At 36.9% G+C, this 20001-nt stretch overlaps 1 protein-coding gene across 16 annotated transcripts in view; it reads right to left on the bottom strand.

Annotated features, from left to right (window-relative positions):
* The window catches only part of si:dkey-150i13.2, a 71992-nt gene extending 52106 nt beyond the window's left edge, over positions 1-19886 (bottom strand). For 11 of the 16 annotated variants that reach the window (XM_087306712.1, XM_087306714.1, XM_087306715.1 and 8 more), the window contains exons 1-8: positions 16942-17172; positions 16264-16338; positions 15240-15367; positions 14455-14545; positions 13577-13694; positions 7997-8069; positions 7814-7923; positions 265-386 (exon numbers count right to left, since the gene is read on the bottom strand). In XM_087306712.1, the coding sequence (XP_087162838.1) occupies positions 265-386; positions 7814-7923; positions 7997-8069; positions 13577-13694; positions 14455-14545; positions 15240-15367; positions 16264-16338; positions 16942-17052 (828 nt within the window). In that variant the 5' untranslated portion in view covers positions 17053-17172. Of the gene's footprint in view, positions 1-264; positions 387-7813; positions 7924-7996; positions 8070-13576; positions 13695-14454; positions 14546-15239; positions 15368-16263; positions 16339-16941; positions 17173-18773; positions 18850-19793 lie in introns of those variants that run through there. The other 5 variants (XM_087306726.1, XM_087306727.1, XM_087306723.1 and 2 more) reach the window with 2 other exon arrangements.
* Between the last annotated feature and the right edge of the window lie 115 nt (positions 19887-20001).

Raw genomic sequence — 20001 nt, 5'->3', positions numbered from 1 at the left:
AGGGGTACATTCTAAAACATTTTAGCAATCATTTAAGTATTCAGTGTTTATACTGCACATTGACCTGGTACAGAATGCACAGAAAATGCCTGTAAAAAACTTGTTCTTTTTTGTGCTTTGGTCAAAAAAGTGTTACTAAAAGCTGAAAGTGAACCTAAACGGACCTTGACACAGTGATCAACTGATGCGTATGTACTCATAAATTGAAAAATTCTAAATGTTGACTTTACAAAATGTGTTGAAAGCATGGGTTTGTTTACTCACCGCATTAGCAGGAAATGCTCGTAACATAACTGCGCTAAAGCCTTTGTAGAGTCCTTGAGCTCCTTCCTCCTTTAACAGTGTTCTTAACACATGTCTTACACCTTGGTAACGCCCGTCTGTGGCTGCAGGACAGAGGACAAAACAAATGGATTCCTTTTAATATTTATTCTAAAAATTTGTTCATCAATGCTGGCATCACACTGGTCTGCATAATTTTTTTTAGAAACTATCTTCTTCAGAGATTAAATGTGCAATTTATTATGAATACTGAATTAGATTAGATGAATTCCTATATATTACAGTTCTATTACTAATATTACAGTTATTGTTACCGTACAACAAGAGTACATTTTGAGGAGGAAAAGTAATGTCACTACAAACACTGAAACTCGAGCTTACCATAAATAGTCAAATTTACATAGTGTCTGCACTGTGGCCTGCCAGTAATTAGGTATAAGGTAGTGGTTTAGATGAGGATCTCATTTTTATAGTAGTTTTATGCTGTTGTTCAGCTATAAGAAATAAATCTAGAAATCATATCTAAAGCAGAGAGAATGAATGTGACTGAAGTGATGCAATTAATGAGGGTAGGTCATGTCATGACAAATGGAGTTTTTTATTCATACAACTCACGTTCATACCATGTAGAACATGCATTTCAAATGGTCGTGTAGAAATTTAAATTCTAATGTAATATCTACTCGAGTAGTAGGTGATTTCAGATGCAACCCAAGTTTGCCCATGCCTGCATTTGGTTGTTATAGACAAACTAATACAGGGCTAAGCACAGGTGTTCTGACTTGATGAGTGGTGGTACACATTAAAGTGATGGAAAGATGCTCTGGAAGGAGTAGAGAAAAAGGAGTCTGGGGACTGCATGAAATTAGACTCTAGTGAAAAAACTCTAATGAGGTTTAGTAAAGGTGCCAGGTCATTTCTGACCAAAAGACAAATGGTGTTCACAGAATTGTAGGACAACATAAGGCTCAAGTCTATTAAAAGAGATGATTAGTAAATTTTAAATTGTCTATGTATTTCAAACATATACAAACATGTTCAAGTAATATGTTTTAGTTTTAACATAGTTTTATAGCGCAACTTTAATATATTCTAGATCAACATATTGATTTAAACACATTGCTTAATATAGCAGCCTAAATGTCTAAGCTGACTTACTACCTTTTGTCACGGTTGTGGATTCATCTGCTCCTTATTTGAAGTGTCTGCGTTGTGTGACAGTTCATTATTATGATACGTGTTTCTAAGTATGTGTGCCTTTCTCTCTCTGTGTTTGTGTGGGTGTCACGTGGCTGTCAGTGGGTGTTTGTTTTCATGTCATCAGCTGAGCGGTCACATGATCTTTGTTACCGGAACTGTTCCGTAGCGCCGCTCGGCTGATAATCAGCGCGCTACAGGTGTAGCGCATTTTTTGTGCCTATAAATGTTCAGCGTTCCTGTCTCACGTTGTCAGTTCGTTGTTTTGCTCACGGTTCTTTGTGTTTTGTCAGGCTCTTCTCTTCGCTGGTGGTGAGTGGTCTGGTTGTATTCCATGTTGCAGTATCTGATGCTTCCTGTTTCTTCCTGATGAATGTGTGATCCGCTCTGTTGATGAAGTACATCTGAGACATCCCGGTCTCTTCTATGACGAATGTTTTATCTGCTCTGTTGATGAGTTTTATGAACATTTGATCAGTGTTGCCGAACCAGACCACCACTATATTATTCACCTGTTCAGTGCCTCCAGCCACTCACCATTATTCTGTCTATTTGTGAGAACTATATTAAAAGACTTTGTTTTTTCTTGCAATTGGGTTCCTCATCTTTTATGTCACGTGACAGAACGAACTGACCAGATTTGAACCCAGCAAGTATGGAGGTTTCCAGCCAGACCATCCAAGCACTTTTTAATCAAATCACCGAGCTGTCTAATCAAGTTCAGCAACTCAGTTCGGGTCTCCAAGCCGGATCCACGTTGTCAGTGTCTCCAGTCAAACTACCACCCAGTCCTGTTTTTAATGAGAGTTCACGGACCTCCGAACCACGACTACCACCACCACAAAGTTATTCAGGTGAACCCCATTTGTGCAGATCCTTTATTACCAAATGCGATCTTTTTATATCACTCCAGCCCTCATCTTTTCCCACTGAGGCGAGCAAGGTGGCATTTTTAATCAACTTACTAACGGACAAAGCTGCATTATGGGGAACAATGGTCTGGGAGAAGAGACTTCCCTGTTGTGTGTCTTTTAAAGCGTTTTCGGAGGAACTCCGGGTGGTTTTCGATCCAGCGACTTCGGGGAGAGAGGCAGCCAGACGACTCGCTGAGCTCCGTCAGGAGGAGCACAGTGTGGCGGAATATTCTATCGACTTTCGCACCCTGGCGGCCGAGTGCGGGTGGAACAGCGAAGCGCAGTGGGACATGTTCTTTCACGGACTGGCGGACCGTATTAAGGATGAAATCTACGTTTTGGAGCTTCCCAAGACACTGGACGGTCTCATTAACCTGGCCATAAGGGTGGACAATCGCCTTCAGCGCAGGAGTGCCCACAGAGAGCTTCGTTCACAACGTTTGGCTTCACAGACCGGTTGTTCGGAGGCTACACTTCCTGTTCCAGAATCCGAGCCCAGACAAATGGGAGGATTTCGCCTCTCAGCGGAGGAGAAACACCGCCGACGCACAAGTGGTTTGTGTATGTACTGTGGGGTTGCAGGGCATTTTGCAGCCTTATGCACGGTCAAGAACAATAATTCACCTAATGGTAAGCGTTTTTTGGTGGGAGAGATTATGACTGGAAAGGACTCTCCCAATACCACATCTCTACCCATTAAGTTGGGATTTAATTCAAGTTTTCATTCCTGTTATGCGCTCATTGATTCAGGAGCGGAAGGGAACTTTATTGACTCTGATTTAGTTAATGAGTTAAAAATTCCTTTCTCTCCTCTTTCCTCACCCATAGCAGTCCAAGCACTTAGCGGATTATCTCTTCCAACCATCACACACATCACAGCTCCTATTAGACTTGTCACTTCAGGAAATCATACTGAAAACATTTCTTTCTTTCTTACTAAATCTGTTAATAATCCTGTCATTTTGGGACATCCGTGGTTGGTCCTACACAAGCCCCACATTAACTGGGGTCACAGTGCAGTTTTTTCATGGAGTGAGAGCTGTCATAAGTCTTGTTTATTGTCTGCTTGTTCCACTGTTCCTTGTTCTGTGTTTCAGGAGGAGCAGGTGGATCTGTCAAACGTGCCTCGTGAGTACCATGACCTGAAGAGAGTGTTCAGTAAGTCCCGGGCTGCTTCTCTACCTCCTCACCGTCCCTATGACTGTGCTATAGACTTATTGCCAGGTACGTCTCCGCCCAAAGGCAAGTTATATTCACTGTCTGTTCCAGAGAGGGAGGCCATGGAGAAATATATTTCTGATTCTCTAGCAGCCAAGATCATCCGCCCGTCTTCTTCACCGGCGGGGGCGGGATTTTTTTTTGTGAAAAAGAAGGATGGTTCCCTTCGCCCATGCATTGACTATCGAGGGTTGAACAGCATCACGGTTAAGAATACCTACCCTTTGCCGTTGATGTCTTCGGCCTTCGAGCGCCTGCAGGGGGCGAACTTTTTCACAAAGTTAGATCTCCGCAATGCTTATCATTTGGTTCGCATAAGACCCGGGGATGAGTGGAAAACAGCGTTTAACACCCCTAGAGGGCATTTTGAGTACTGCGTTCTGCCCTTCGGCCTTTCCAACGCTCCGGCTGTTTTCCAGGCACTCGTCAATGACGTGTTGAGAGATATGATAGATCAGTTTATTTATGTCTACCTGGATGACATTCTGATTTTTTCTCACTCTCTCCAGGAACACGTTCAACACGTCAGGCGAGTGTTGCAGAGGCTGTTAGAGAATGGGCTTTATGTCAAGGCGGAGAAATGCGTTTTTCATGCACAGTCGGTTCAGTTCTTGGGACATATTGTGTCAGTCGAGGGGATGCGCATGGATCCAGAGAAGATTCAGGCTGTGGTAGATTGGCCAACCCCAGATTCCCGTAAGGCCCTGCAGAGGTTTCTGGGCTTTGCCAATTTTTACCGGCGTTTTATTCGCAATTTCAGCCAGCTCGCCGCACCTCTGACTTCCTTGACCTCCTCCAAGATGCCGTTCAGGTGGTCCAGTGCAGCTGAAGCTGCCTTTTCCAAACTAAAAGGCTGCTTCGTTTCAGCCCCTATCCTCATTGCCCCTGATCCTTCCCGGCAGTTTGTGGTGGAGGTCGATGCGTCTGAGGTTGGGGTCGGAGCCATTCTGTCCCAGCGCTCCTCCTCGGATGGCAAGATCCATCCTTGCGCGTATTTCTCTCATCGATTATCTCCTGCTGAAAGAAATTACGACATTGGTAATCGAGAGTTGTTGGCCGTCAAACTTGCTTTGGAGGAGTGGCGCCATTGGTTAGAGGGCTCGGGGGTGCCCTTTATCGTCTGGACCGATCATAAGAATCTTGAATATATTAGATCTGCTAAAAGATTAAACTCCAGGCAGGCTCGGTGGGCATTATTTTTCGGACGGTTTAATTTTACGATCTCTTACAGACCAGGCTCCAAAAACATCAAACCTGACGCATTATCACGTCTTTTCGACCCATCGGATCGCTTGTCATCACCTGATCCTGTGCTTCCCCAGGGGATTGTTGTAGCGAACATTTCCTGGGAGATCGAGTCGAGGGTTCGCACAGCCTTGAATGGGGTAACGCCCCCGATCGGATGCCCACCGAGTCGGTTATTCGTGCCGGAGGAATTACGGTCCGACGTTGTCCGGTGGGGTCATTCCTCCAAGGTAGCTTGTCACCCAGGGGTGAGTCGTACGTTATTCGTTATCAAACAACGATTCTGGTGGCCAACTATGGCTCGTGATGTGCGCGATTTTGTATTGGCTTGCTCTGTCTGTGCGGTTTCTAAGTCTTCCAATCGCCCACCTGCTGGGCTCCTTCAACCGCTGTCAGTACCTTCAAGACCCTGGTCACACATCTCGCTAGATTTTGTTACGGGTCTTCCATCCTCTAACGGTAACACGGTAGTTTTGACCGTGGTGGACAGGTTCTCGAAGGCTGCTCATTTTATCTCTCTGCCCAAATTACCATCAGCCAGAGAGACAGCGGTTGCTGTCATTGATCATGTCTTTCGCATTCATGGCCTCCCGACGGACGTGGTTTCTGACAGGGGGCCTCAGTTTGTCTCTAGATTCTGGAGAGAATTCTGCCGTTTATTGGGGGCCACTGTTAGTCTTTCTTCTGGTTTTCATCCCCAGAGTAACGGTCAGACCGAGAGAGCCAATCAGGATCTTGAGCGCACATTGCGATGTTTGGTCTCGCAGAATCCCTCCTCCTGGAGTCAGCAACTTTCGTGGGTGGAGTACGCACATAATTCGTTACCAGTGTCGTCCACGGGCCTTTCTCCGTTTCAGTGTAGTCTAGGTTACCAGCCACCAGTTTTTCCCAGTCTGGAATCCGAAGTCGCGGTTCCCTCTGTTCACGCCTTTGTCCAGAGGTGCCGTCGCACTTGGAACAGGGCCAGACAGACCCTCCTCCGAGTGGGGACGCGCACCAAGGCTAAAGCCGATCGCCACCGGTCTAAGCCTCCCGTTTACGTTGTCGGTCAAAAAGTGTGGCTTTCTTCTAAAAACATTCCTCTCCGCACCGTTTGCAATAAGTTAGCTCCTAAATTTATTGGCCCTTTTATTGTCACTAAAATCATTAGTCCAGTGGCAATCCGCCTCAAATTACCTCCAGCGTACAGGAGAATTCATCCCGTATTTCATGTATCCAAAGTAAAGCCCGTTTTTCATACGGCAATTAATCCGCACACTCCAGTTCCCCCCCCCGCCGCGTCTCGTAGATGGGGAGACTGCTTATTCGGTTAAGCGCATTCTGGACTCTAGACGGAGGGGACGAGGATTTCAGTACTTGGTGGACTGGGAAGGTTACGGTCCGGAGGAGAGAAGTTGGGTTCCAGCCGGGGACATACTGGACCACTCTCTTATCGATGATTACAATCGCCAGGTAGGCTTGTCTGGGGACGCCAGGAGGCGTCCCTAGGGGAGAGGGTAATGTCACGGTTGTGGATTCATCTGCTCCTTATTTGAAGTGTCTGCGTTGTGTGACAGTTCATTATTATGATACGTGTTTCTAAGTATGTGTGCCTTTCTCTCTCTGTGTTTGTGTGGGTGTCACGTGGCTGTCAGTGGGTGTTTGTTTTCATGTCATCAGCTGAGCGGTCACATGATCTTTGTTACCGGAACTGTTCCGTAGCGCCGCTCGGCTGATAATCAGCGCGCTACAGGTGTAGCGCATTTTTTGTGCCTATAAATGTTCAGCGTTCCTGTCTCACGTTGTCAGTTCGTTGTTTTGCTCACGGTTCTTTGTGTTTTGTCAGGCTCTTCTCTTCGCTGGTGGTGAGTGGTCTGGTTGTATTCCATGTTGCAGTATCTGATGCTTCCTGTTTCTTCCTGATGAATGTGTGATCCGCTCTGTTGATGAAGTACATCTGAGACATCCCGGTCTCTTCTATGACGAATGTTTTATCTGCTCTGTTGATGAGTTTTATGAACATTTGATCAGTGTTGCCGAACCAGACCACCACTATATTATTCACCTGTTCAGTGCCTCCAGCCACTCACCATTATTCTGTCTATTTGTGAGAACTATATTAAAAGACTTTGTTTTTTCTTGCAATTGGGTTCCTCATCTTTTATGTCACGTGACACCTTTACTTTTTAATTTATATAATTTAAATTTATTTTACAATAAACTCACTTACCACTTTTGGTTTAATCCTGTATAAATGAAAATTAATTTAGAAGATGGCTGAAATAAGCTAAAAAAAAAAAAAAAAGCTTAAATAACTTGGGACGACATGAAGGAATTAACTTACTGGTTGTTACAAATTGAAGTGGATTGAACATAAAACAATTAAAGTTGTCCCAAAAAAGATCAAGAATTGTTGGTTCAATCATTTTAAATAAGTAGTCTGAACAAAGAGCAAGCACTGTTTTTGAGTGTATTATAGTATGTTACTGTGGTGTTGCACAGCTAGCAATTTATTTTGCAGATGATCATTAAACATGATGCAGGGTTTTCCTATGAAATACCACACAAAAGAAAAGCAACTTTAAGTGAATTGCTGGCATGAATCATGGACAATTGTGCAGTTCCAGCCTGATCTCACGAGAAAACGTAAGTATTTTACATTTTGCCAGTTTAGTGGCTAATTCGTACGAATTTGTATGAGTTCAGTCGTACGAAATGGTACGATTTTAAAAAGGAGGCATGGCACCTGACCCCACCCCTAACCCCAACCGTCATTGGGGGATAAGCAAATCGTACTAAATTGTACGAATTAGATCGTACGAATTCATACGAATTAGCCACTAAATGAAAAAGTTACGAATTGCCGTGAGATTGTGTTGTGCAGTTCTGTAGTTAATCAGTAAAATTTGCAACCATTTAATAATATATAAGTCGTCACTGTACCACATTTTGAAGAAATGTCTGTTATGTTGCCATACCTGATTGGTAGTTTGACTTCAGCACATCTGCAGGCAGAGCAATTAGCCAGTTTATCATGCCAGCAATCCCACCAGCAAGAAGAACTCTGGATGTGCTGAGGTGATGAACACTAGGAAAAGGATACATATATTTTAGCTTCAAAACCTCATAGTATTTATAAACAGAAATCTAGTGACACTTACCATTCTCCATCAGGGGTCAGATAGTGTTTTAAGTAGTCATATGTTAGAAAGTATACACCATTTGAGGGCACATCTAAATAACTCAAAAAGAAAATAGATGTTAGCATTTATCAATTCAATTCATCTTTATTTCTTTTGTGCTTTTTACAATGAGTAAAGCTAGTGGCTCTAAAGTCACATCAAGTCTTGTCAACAAGCATGGCTGCATTCCTTAACGCACAGTCAATTGCTGTAAATGCTAAAAAAGTCAAAACAGAGCAACAGGTATGAAAAAACATACAGGTTCACCTATACACTGTTAACCCTTACTGTAGATTATGCAGTAAATAACTGTAAAATAGCCAGTGTTTTGCAGTAATAAAAGGAAACAGTATTTTACTGTAAAAGGAGCAGGATATGATGAAATTTTGTAGTGCAAAGAATAAATTACAGTAATTTACTTTATGTACCCATTACAGATAGTTACTGTGATAATAAATGGTAAATTACTGCTCAACCATTATTACCCCATGTACTCTGATGCTTTATGTTGCTATATATATATATATATATATATATATATATATATATATATATATATATATATATATATATATATATATATATACTGTTCAGTTTTGGTATGTGAATGGTCAGTATTGAGGAGAAAGTGAGACAATGCATTGATGATAAGCTAAATTTCTCTGCAGCCATCCCTGTGTTTTCTTTGGTTCCTTTTATGTTTTTAACATTGAGTATCAGGAGTCAACCAATGTCAATGTCACAGAGCTGATTAAAAGGTAAAGATATCGACGAGATGCATTTAAAGGCAAAAATATTCACACAGAGCAACCAAATTATCACAATCATTTTTATAACTTTGTTAACTTTTCTATAATTAAATTAGCCTAGTTTAGCCTATAGTCAAGCTTTTAAATTGCACTTTAAGCTGAATATTAGTATTTTGCTAAATAAAAATGTGTTATTTAAAAAATATCTTAAACAGCACGTACATACATTTTTGCAGAGACTCAATGAATTTGTTTGGAAAACTTCAAATGAAGTAGGTAAAAGTGGCATTAACAGTATAGTATAAAGGCTTTCCTAAATAAATGTATTAATCAGATTATTTGTTTTTATTATTATTATTATTACTACAGGTTTGGAACAACATGAGGATCAGATTATTTATTTATTTATTTTTTTGCTTTGGATGAAGTTTTTATATTTTTATTGTTTTTATTTAATGATATGTGCATGATTGTGATAAATGTAGGCAATTCCTTTGAAAATATGCTAGGTACATGGGATGTCGAACTCCTGAAGGGCTGCAGCCCAGCAGAATTTAGTTCCAGCCCTGCTTCAACACACTTCCTTTAGATTTAGTTTGATCAGGTGTGTTTAATTAGTATAACTGCACTGTTACTCTGTAGATTGTGCAGTAAATAACTGTAAAATAGCCAGTGTTTTGCTGTAATAAAAGGAAACATTTATTATTTATTAACACATATTATTTTACTGTAAAAGGAGTAGACTTTGTAGGAAATTGTGTAGTGCAAAGAATAAATTCCAGTAATTTACTTTATGTACTCATTACAGAAAGTAACTGACAATAAATAGCAAATTAATGTTCAACCATTACTGTCCCATCTTCTCTGACGGTTTATGTTGCTATTTATAGAGACAAGCATTTTAAAGGCAGACAATAATGATTTAGGCATCACCACACACTCCCACAGGTTGTCTGTCTTATTCTAAACACAAAGGTGTTAGAAAGAGTTTTCAGAAAATGCTGGCCCTTTAAGGGAGCCAGGTGTTTGATTTGTTTACTGCTAAGTATGCTCTATTCTCTGTCTATCAATTCAGATGTAGAGTCTGATATGTATTAGGCTTTAAATAAGAATCTACAATGAGTAAGTAAAATGTGTTCAAATGTTTTTGAGGGATTCTGAAATAAGGCTGTGTTTTAAGTTATATTGTTGTTATCTTGAACTGTGTACTTGAAATTTACATTGTTAGCTAGTTAGCCTCTCCTCATATAACTTCTTACATTACTTTTTTTTAAGTATATGTATTTATTGGATATTGCACACTGCCATAATGTACAGATGCTAACAGTTGTATGTATCTTTCTGGCAACTAAGCCAAAATTAAATTCCATCATCTCAGTAAGGGAACATGTGCACATCATCACAGGGAATCACAAAAACATGATACACATAGCCATCCACACACAAAAGCTCCACTGTCCGGTCCCAGGTTTGTTGCTAAGTATTTTTCACAACAGTGTTTCCACCTATGAATTTATATTACAAACAATAAAAAAGTTTGTTGTCATGAGATTATTATAACAATAAAAGACTGGATCCTTTGGTATTTCAGTGTTGCCAACTTTTTATTTTTTATAATTATTTTAAACTTTTTATTGAGATAAAATAACATTTAATTGACACAGTTTTTAATTATTTAAAACTTTAAAATTTTAAATAATTATGTTGTGTTTTTTGCTGTTCATTTGCTGATCTACCTTCTTACAGATTTCAGTTGCTGCCCATATCAAACACACCTAAACCAAGTAATTAGGACCTGAACACCACTTGATAATTACAGTCAGGTGTGTTTAATATGGGTAGCAACTGAAATCTGCAGGAAGGAGGATATCAAGGAATAGGATTGAGCACCCCTGCTAAATACCATGGGGGTCAAACTCCAAGTTCCTGGAGAACTGCAGGGCAGCAGAGTTTAGTACCCACCCTGCTTCAACATTACCTGTAGATTTCTAACAAGCCTTAATTAGTTTGATCAGGTGTGTTTAATTAGAGTTACAGCTTAAAGTCCTGGTCACACTGCACTTTTCTCCCTATAGACTTCCATTCATACGCATGTGAGTACTGCAGACCTGGAATGCTAGCTCATGCGACAAATTTCATAATTCGCAGCATTGGAAAGATCAAGCTTGGAGAACGCTGACATGCGAAATCACATCATGTGATTGCTTGAGACCAATCAAAGATCAAAACATGACCTCTCTGGCTTGCTTTTTCAATCTCTAATTATTTTGTTTAATTCCACTTCGCAGTGCAGTATGACAGAATTTTGCTTGCTCAAATGTTAATGTGACCGCAGCCTTACTGTGCAGACCTGTAATATGCAAGACAATATTTATATCTGCTGATTTAATTTTGTTATTCTTTTTCTGTTATTTATTTGTTTGGTGCCAAAACAATAAAATAAATTTGTCTAAAAAATGTTGTGCCTTCTATTTTTTAATAACAGCTAAGAATACTGATTCATTTTAGTAACACTACAATAACTATATATGACAGACTATTAATGTGTATGCAGTATAATGCTGTGATTTGTAAAACTACAATACAGTAATTAACTGTACAGTTTCCAGTTAGTTACCACTGCTGCTCTATTACAGTAATTAACTAGCAACACTGTTGCCAGCCACTCACTGTATCGGTTCAGTTACAGTAAATAACTGGCAACACTGTTGCCAGCCACTCACTGTATCGGTTCAGTTACAGTAAATAACTGGCTCACCGAAAAAAGAGTGCTTAAAAATAGAAATATCTTGTCACTATCTACATTACATTTACGTTACCAAGACAATAAGTGACTTACTTTAAATTTTTTAACTGTGCTCACTGATCCACACATGCATCACTTGTTTCATCTCGTTTTACACTTGAATAACTAAACAAATTTAACACACTATATTACAGATACTGGGAAAGCTACCCCATGAACTTGAAAAGAGTAAATCTTTTACAGGATGTTTTCAGTGGCTAAAAACAAGCACAGCAAACAGTGCATTTCTGCATTCGTTACCACAGCAACGCAATGAAACTCTCTGAGATCAAAGTTCCCATGATTATACTTTATTTATAGTTTTTTTTTTAGCTGGAGTTTACCTTATCTTGCTGAAGTTTATTGCCAATTCTCTTTACTTCAAAATGCATCATTATGCGCAAGGAATGTGAGCTGCAAACATATTTTTTTCCAAGAGCATACAGTTTGCTCTAAAGCTTCGGCAACCACACAATATCTATATTTGGTTACATCGAAAGTAAATGATGATGATAATGGATGCTGTTATTAAACTCAATATAAATCTGTATTCATTTCCCTCTTATGCCGAGCACAAAAGCAGATATATTAATAAGAATGTGGGCGACCAAAGAGCTGCTAGCTGTTGATAGCAGGGAAGAAAATACTGTAGAAGTCAGAGTGGAGCAGCAAAAATTGGGTTACACAAGTTCTCTTTAATGTTAACAAAACAACAAAACATGCTAAATACTTCTACTGTAAATGATGTTTTTTGTATATTATGTGTATTTGTAATGTAAATCCTGGCCATTAAAAATATATTAATAATTAATTGTCATTTAGGTAACTATCTCAGTGATTCATAAAGGCTAAAGGCATTAAAACATTTCTTATTGCATTTTGAGATAATTTTGTTAAAAAGTTTTTTTTTTTTTTAAGGGAGGAAAAAGTGATTGAAACTTAGGCTTACTATAACATTTAAGTATTGCTATGTATTCCAATGTATATTACATTGTACATATCCAACATAATCAACATAATTCCTTTCAAATGTAACGAAATTAAACAGATAATACAAAACTAGGGAGTAGGGGAAATATACCAGCAACAGAGGGGCACAATGAAGCAGGAGAAGATGACGAGGAACTTTAAATATCTTCTCAAATGTGTTTTGATTTTACATTTGGTTGTTTAAATGATCAAATTCTTCAATTTGACCGTGGCCTACGTAATACCAATGTGTGTGAGTGAAAAAAAAAATAAAATTCTTAGGTGTGTCGGTTTAACCAGCAGGTGTAAATTCCACCACAAAAGATCCTTCAGGAAACATTCTATATATATATATATATATATATATATATATATATATATATATATATATATATATATATATATATATATATATATATATATATATATATATATATATATATATATATCATCATCATCAGACATGCAGCAGTTTTTAATTTTTAGCTGCCATTACCTGCACCTGAAGGAAGCAGTCACAGAACACAAGAAAGGCCATTCTTCTATAATTTTAATATAACCTTTATAGTATTATTTATATATTATATCATTTTTATATTAATAATAAAATCAAACTATTTTAGGATAATGTTCGTTTTAATTTTGTTGCCAAACTGGAGGATAACTGAGGTCCATGAGTGAGAATTCCTTGTCTAAAGCTTCTAGTTATTTTTGAATAAATATTTTTGTTCACTCACAATTGAATCTTCATATTCATTTACTGTTTTTTTGTTAGTTGCTCTTTTTTCACTTTTTGTAAATAAAATGTAATTAAATACAATTGTGTCTTGATAATAAAGTAAGGGGCTCTAGAAGTTAGGTTCTCATCAATTTTTCAGAAAACTGATCTGATCATCCAACCACTTAGCTTAAGAGGGAAAGTGGTTGGCAGATGTACTTATAAACTAGCCCTGCAGGGCTAAATGTCATTTTTAAATTTAACACAGTGATTGGGGTTGTCAATCAAAGTTTAAGTGAAAACAATCAATGATATTTACCACTGTACAGTGCACACACCTCTGATTAAAGTAAGAATAGTTCCCTTGTAGACACTGCAAATGCCCTGTTGTTTATAAAGTCTGACAGCACAATCTAATGGTCCAGTATACTTCATTCGACCAGCCAGGGGCAGGATCTAAAATACACATAAAACAATATATAGCCTATTCAATACAGATATTACACAAACAATAAATAAAAAAATATATAGCACACTGGAATTTATCATTTTTGTGTGTCAGTCGATAAAAAGCTGATAAAGTTGTGCGCGACAAACCAACGGGCTCCTCTAACAGATGCAAGTAAGAAGGACATTGAGATTGGCAAGACAATATACACAGTAGCCTCTGGTGGATTTTCAAGAAATGAGAAAAAATGCCCCAGTAAATATTGGAGATTGTCAAAAAAATGTATATGGTGACCTCTCAAAAACTGAAAAAAAAAATGCACACTTAGCTCAGGGTACATATTTTTCAGTTTTCAAACATGTAGCCCTGGGCACATATCTCCAACAAACCGAGAATGCATAATGCATGTTTTTTTTTTTTTTTTACTTTTGTGAGTAAATTAGACAAATACATTTCTCTTCTTGTGCTGTCCTAAGACATGCTGGGTGTTTCAAAGAAAACTGGGATTAAATATGGACAAACAGCTGAAGTGTTACAATTTTAAAAGATTCTTAAAATTACATTTTAACCCTAGGGTTGATTAAAATTTGCAAGCCAGCAGTTTAAGCCTTGTTAATCGTAAATGAAAGTCAAGTGAGCTATTACAATGTGGACACAGAAAGACAGAGGTGATATAACAATTGTCCAAAGCACTTATTTATGAGTCTTTTTTTGTCATATTAAATTTATACTGTGGATTCAAGTGTACAGATTAGGATATTGCCCTACCTGAAGTAAACACTTGATTCTCTCTCCTGGGGCCACAATCACAGTGGTGCACACCCCTGCCAGCATCCCAGCCAAGTAGATCTGTGTGTACCTGACAGAAGTTGAGTTAAGGCCATAAAATAAGTAAGGCAGTTGTTGTTGTCTGCATTTCATTTCTTAATGAAAACAGTGTGAAAAAAATCTGCTGTCTGCTGCAAAATGAAGACAAACACTATAGCTTCATTAACACTACAGATTTTTAAACTGTCATTTAGATTTTTATATCAAATATAATGCAAAGAAAAGTTATATTGAGATAATTAGGTATAGGGAGGACAGAAAACTGCTTTTCCTGAAACAAATTTCCAAAGATTTCTCCTTCTGGTACTGTCCTCAATATATGCAAAAATGTTAGATGCTTAGGAAATGCTTTAACTGATGACCCTGTCTGATGATAGGGACATTTACACACAGTGTTGTATGATGTACACTCAAGCTTATTTGCTGAAGTGTAAATTCAGTGTGTGTGTTCAGGAGAGCATGTTGCTGTTTTTAGAGTATGTTGTAAAATGCCAACTTAGTGTAGCATATAAAGTTAAATTTTCAAAATGCTACAGAGATGTAAATATTTGATGCTGTGAATTGTGTTATTTATTTATTTAATTGTATATAGTTGCCTTGTCTTGTATTATCACAACTAGTGTTTGTCTTTTAACAAACTTACAAACAGGACATTAAGTTGAAATTAACACCACTGTAAAATCCAAATATCAACAATTATCAAATGTACTCTCCCCTATACTAACGTTGCTGGTACAGTTGGGTCACGTTGCAGAAGTTCCTTTCCCAGTCCAAAGCCAAAGAAATTCAAAGCCATCATTGGAGTTACACCAGCTAGTGGAGCACCCATTCCTTTATACAAGCCAAATATTCCCTGTAGACATAAAAACAGGAGTAAAACATAGACTAGGACAGAGAAAATGTTTGTTAAAGGTGATAGTTTACCCAAAAATAAAATAATCATTTATCATTTACCCATTATTTGTTTCAAATCTTTACGAGTTTCTTTCTTCTGTCAAATGCAATAGAAGAGATTTTGAAAATCAGTTACCACTTTCATAATATTTCACAGTTACCTGACTTTTATAGTATTTGTTTTTTGGTACTATGGAAGTCAATTGTTACATGTTTTCATCTTTCTTAATAATATGTTGTTGCTTTTTTGTGTATTCAAAAAAGTTTGGAACCACTTTAGGAAGAGTAAATAGTAAGATTTTTGGCTGAACTATTACTACTACTAATATTGAAATGATACAATTAATGACTAGTTCTATTGAAACATTTTAAGCAATTAATGACTTTCATGCAGGTTGCAGGTTATATAAATATATATATATATATATATATATATATATATATATATATATATATATATATATATATATATATATATATATATATATATATTTTTTTTTTTTTTTTTTTTTTTTTTTTACTGAAATGTTTATATAACATTATACTTCCTGTTTATCCTCAGAGTTGTTGTGCCTGGAATAAATGTATTTATTACATTGAAATTACTTTTGTATAACACAAGGTTTAGTATCTAATTTTATATTTTAAAGCATCATTAAACTGACTTGTGCTGAGTAACAGCAACACTGTTGTCTTTAGAGCCACTTTGAACTCTTTTCAAACAGTACCAGATAGATTTCAGGCAACTTTAAACACTGAAATGAAATTCGGTGTCACTGTCACAGAGACAGGTTTGATTTTCCCTGACACCCATTTATTTTATATAAAAAACATTTGCTTGCAGAAAGCTGTTACCTCTTTGGACACAGTCTTTCGAAAGCAGTCAAATGTTCCTTTGTAGACAGCGCAGTCCTGTGTTTGTAGACGGACCTTTAGAAACATGAATACTGCATGTTTAACAACAACATATCAATCTTGGAAGTGTTATAAACAATGTGAGATAAAGCATGGTCTTGTAAGTACTGATAGACTATGTCAGTAAAAATGGCTGTTATCTGTGTTGCTTGCTCCTTCTGTGCCTTTTGGATAACATATCTCCAGTCACAAAATTTCCTTCAGTTAAAATTTCTATTTGACCATGTTACTTCATCTTTCCTCAAAACATTAACCACTGTAAAAGTGCAGATGTACAATACTTAAGGAATAAAAGAACACTGAAACCTAGAGAAAAAGAATAAAGTAAAATAAATTCATGCATTAAGTAATATTCGCCTGTATAGGGTAAATAGTTGGCAACCTGAATATAGTCTGTCAAAAAAAACTTGGTCTGAGTTAATGCTCCATTATTCCTATACCTATTCTTTGTATTCTACTGTAGTATCAACAAGTAGATCTATTATTATGCTTGTATATTTAAATGCAAAGCAACACAACCTCCAAAAACACTCCTGGGCACAAAGTAGATAAAGAAAATTAATAATTTCACTCATATTTAATTGACAACAACCATCCTTCTCGTCTTGCAAGTGTTACCTTGATTGTGTCCAGCGGATGTCCAGCAAGTAAGAGACATATGCCACCAAACCCTCCTGCCACAAAATTCTTCAGAGGAGAAACTCTTCTGTCTGACTCCACAGTATCCATTATTATTATTTCTACAATTCTAACAAAATTTCAACAAAGGTACACTACATCAACTACATACAACTACATCAGAGCTGTCTGCTCTTTGACCATCTGCTCTCAATGGACTTTACCACTATTACCCTAAACTTACAGAAACCCATTAAGCCCTCTGCAATCGCACCTTCTAGAGGCATTGGCATGAATTGCATGAAAATGCTGTTTAAAGCCATGTCTCCTTACCGTTTTTATTGTTTTTTTTTTTTACAGAGAAATTTAAACAAATATTATTCCCACCCCTACCCTCTAACAAGTTAAAAATACATTTATCTAAGAGTTAAAAGAAAGAAAAAAATAAAGAAATAATAATAATAATAAATAAATAAATAAATTACAAAATAATGAAAAAAAAAATCAAAAAATAAATAAATAAATAAATTGAAAGATTAAAACATTTGACAAAATACACATATACCTTGATAACCCAATATTACAAACATTAATCCTCATTTTCAAATTATTTGAAAGGTCCTAAGATTTACAGTCTGGAGAAATACTGGCATGCTCAGAAAAGAAAATTCTAAATGGGTCCCATGTATCAGAAAAGCCTAGTATTGCGGTTTATTGTAAACCTCAAAATGAAAATCATTTTTCTCAAAATGAGTGAAGCTCATTATTGCATCTTGCAACCAGTTGTCTAAACTCGGGGGAAATCTTTATTTCTACAAAAAAAAAAAAAAAAAAAAGCATACACGATATATACATCTTGGAAAATCTGGATTTTAACGACGTTTCTAAGTTGCAAGTGTCTAAAGAAATAAGTGCTATGAAGAGATTATTATTATTTATTTTTTTTTGTATTAATTGTGGAAAGCTGGGGAAAAAATATCAATATAAATATCACTGACAGTGGAGATCCCAGCTCTTTGCCAAATTGACATCTTAGAATTATAAGGTTCTATATTTTATCAAAATGTATTTGTTCACATATTCTTATTAAATGATAACTTATTAAATGATAACTTTGTGATTTTTTATAAGTTGTTTACATTTTAAAACCTTTAATTAAAAAAAAAAAAACAGTTTATCTAAAAAGTCGAAATTTTGCTTGGCTCTATAAGGTTTTTTTCTGTGAGCCAATCAGCATTCTTAATCAATTCTTAATTTGTCATTTCGCCAGACTGCTCCATTGACAGCGGAAAAGACCAGAAAGATCTCACAAAATCAAAGTCGGCTAAATCATGCTGCACCACACACAATAGAGATGTGTGTAAATTTTATGATTTAGAAGCATTGTTTGACACTGAGACGAAATGTTAATTTTACATTGTTGAAAAAAAAAATATATATATATAAAAAAAATAACTATACAATAAATGCACAATAGTTTTACTTTTCAGTGTTTATTATACTCATTTGACTTGGTTAAAAATTTTGCATTTCAGATGACTTGGTTAAAAACCAAGGGTTTTAACGAGTCATCTAAGTCATACTCCAAGCATTGACCACCACCTTCAATATAAGTCAACTTTTAAATAAGACCAAAATAAATAGAAAAAAAGCATAACAGGAAGTTTACCAAAACAGTGGCAATATAGTTGGGATGGGGATATAGCGGGTAGACATTACTATAGAATACAAGAGAAAGTAGAAAATTGGAGGATAAGTAAAGGAAATAATCAAACAGAAGGAATAATAACACAGTTAAAAAATGGGAAACACAGGTTAAAATAAAACATTACATTTAATAGGAAAACATCCAACTGGATTGTGTGATAACTGTCAGGAGGAGGAGTCAGTCAAACACGTTTTATGTCACTGCAAGAAATTCATAATAGAAAGAGAAATATTAAAGAAAGAAATTATAAAACAAAACTCTTCAGAAATCAGCATAAAAATTAGACTAGGAGGTTATAACAATGAAAGTTTAGTGAAATACCTAAGAAAAACAGGATTAATTTACAGAATTTAAAAGAATAAAGATTCAGGTATATGTTAATAGGTTTTTATTTATAAGAGTTTTTTTCCCCTTCGGGAGGTAGCTAACTTAGGCTCACACGCCAGTAAAGTAGGTGGCGGTAATGCACCTAAACGTTGGTTGCTGACCACCATAAAACAGCAAAGAAGAAGATGTACGTTTGCCTTTTAGCAGGGGTCATACATAGATATATACATTAGATGTCGCCTACCCTATTGTTGTCTATTGGAAGGAATGCGTCAATAGAGCCGCCATTTTGGAACAGATATACACATATATCTATGATCGGGAGTTTTCCTGAATCTTAGTATGCGATTTTTTTTTATCACGAAGCTTATCATTTTACATCACTTTTCTACATTGATTGATCAGTGATCGCACTGGCATTCCTGACAAAAAGCTTGTGTTTGTGTGTTCGGAAATGTACAATCCACCCTTCCTATTAAATTTGATCTAATCCGTGTCCTGAAACACACCTCCTCTCCTGCTTTCACTTCTCATACTGACGGAGGGAGCGATTCGTTTGTGAATGAATCTCCGTTATGAACGACTCCTTCACTAGCCGACAATAATACTAGTTTCTGGCACAGCAGCATCTCGTAGTCATATTTCTTTTGCATTGTTTGCTGATTTTATTCAACAAAACTATCATAAGCGTGTTTAGTGCGAGTTGGAGCTACTCTGACTTTTATGGTGAATGCAGTAAGCAACTGTATCATCAATAACGTTACCTGTTTAGCACAAAAGTTCAGAACATACAAAAACGTAAAAAACTTAATCTTACTTATGAAATGTTCTGCCTTTGTTTTCTTTGTTTGTTCGTTACTACACCCGTAGACAGCGCTAAAGTCCCGCATCTTCACGTAATAACACTGTCTTGACTAGTGCGGTTGAATGACATTTGTCCTGGGAGCACTGTACCAATGTGGCGGCGCCTATTGACGCATGCTCAGGGTCCCTATGCGATATTTAGTGTATATATCTATGGGGGT

This window comes from Danio rerio, chromosome 23 (genome assembly GCF_052040795.2).
Source record: "Danio rerio strain M-AB ecotype USA chromosome 23, GRCz13ab, whole genome shotgun sequence".
Taxonomy (NCBI): domain Eukaryota; kingdom Metazoa; phylum Chordata; class Actinopteri; order Cypriniformes; family Danionidae; genus Danio; species Danio rerio.
Note: the sequence above shows the minus strand (reverse complement) of the source record. Positions and strands in the feature narration are given on the sequence as shown.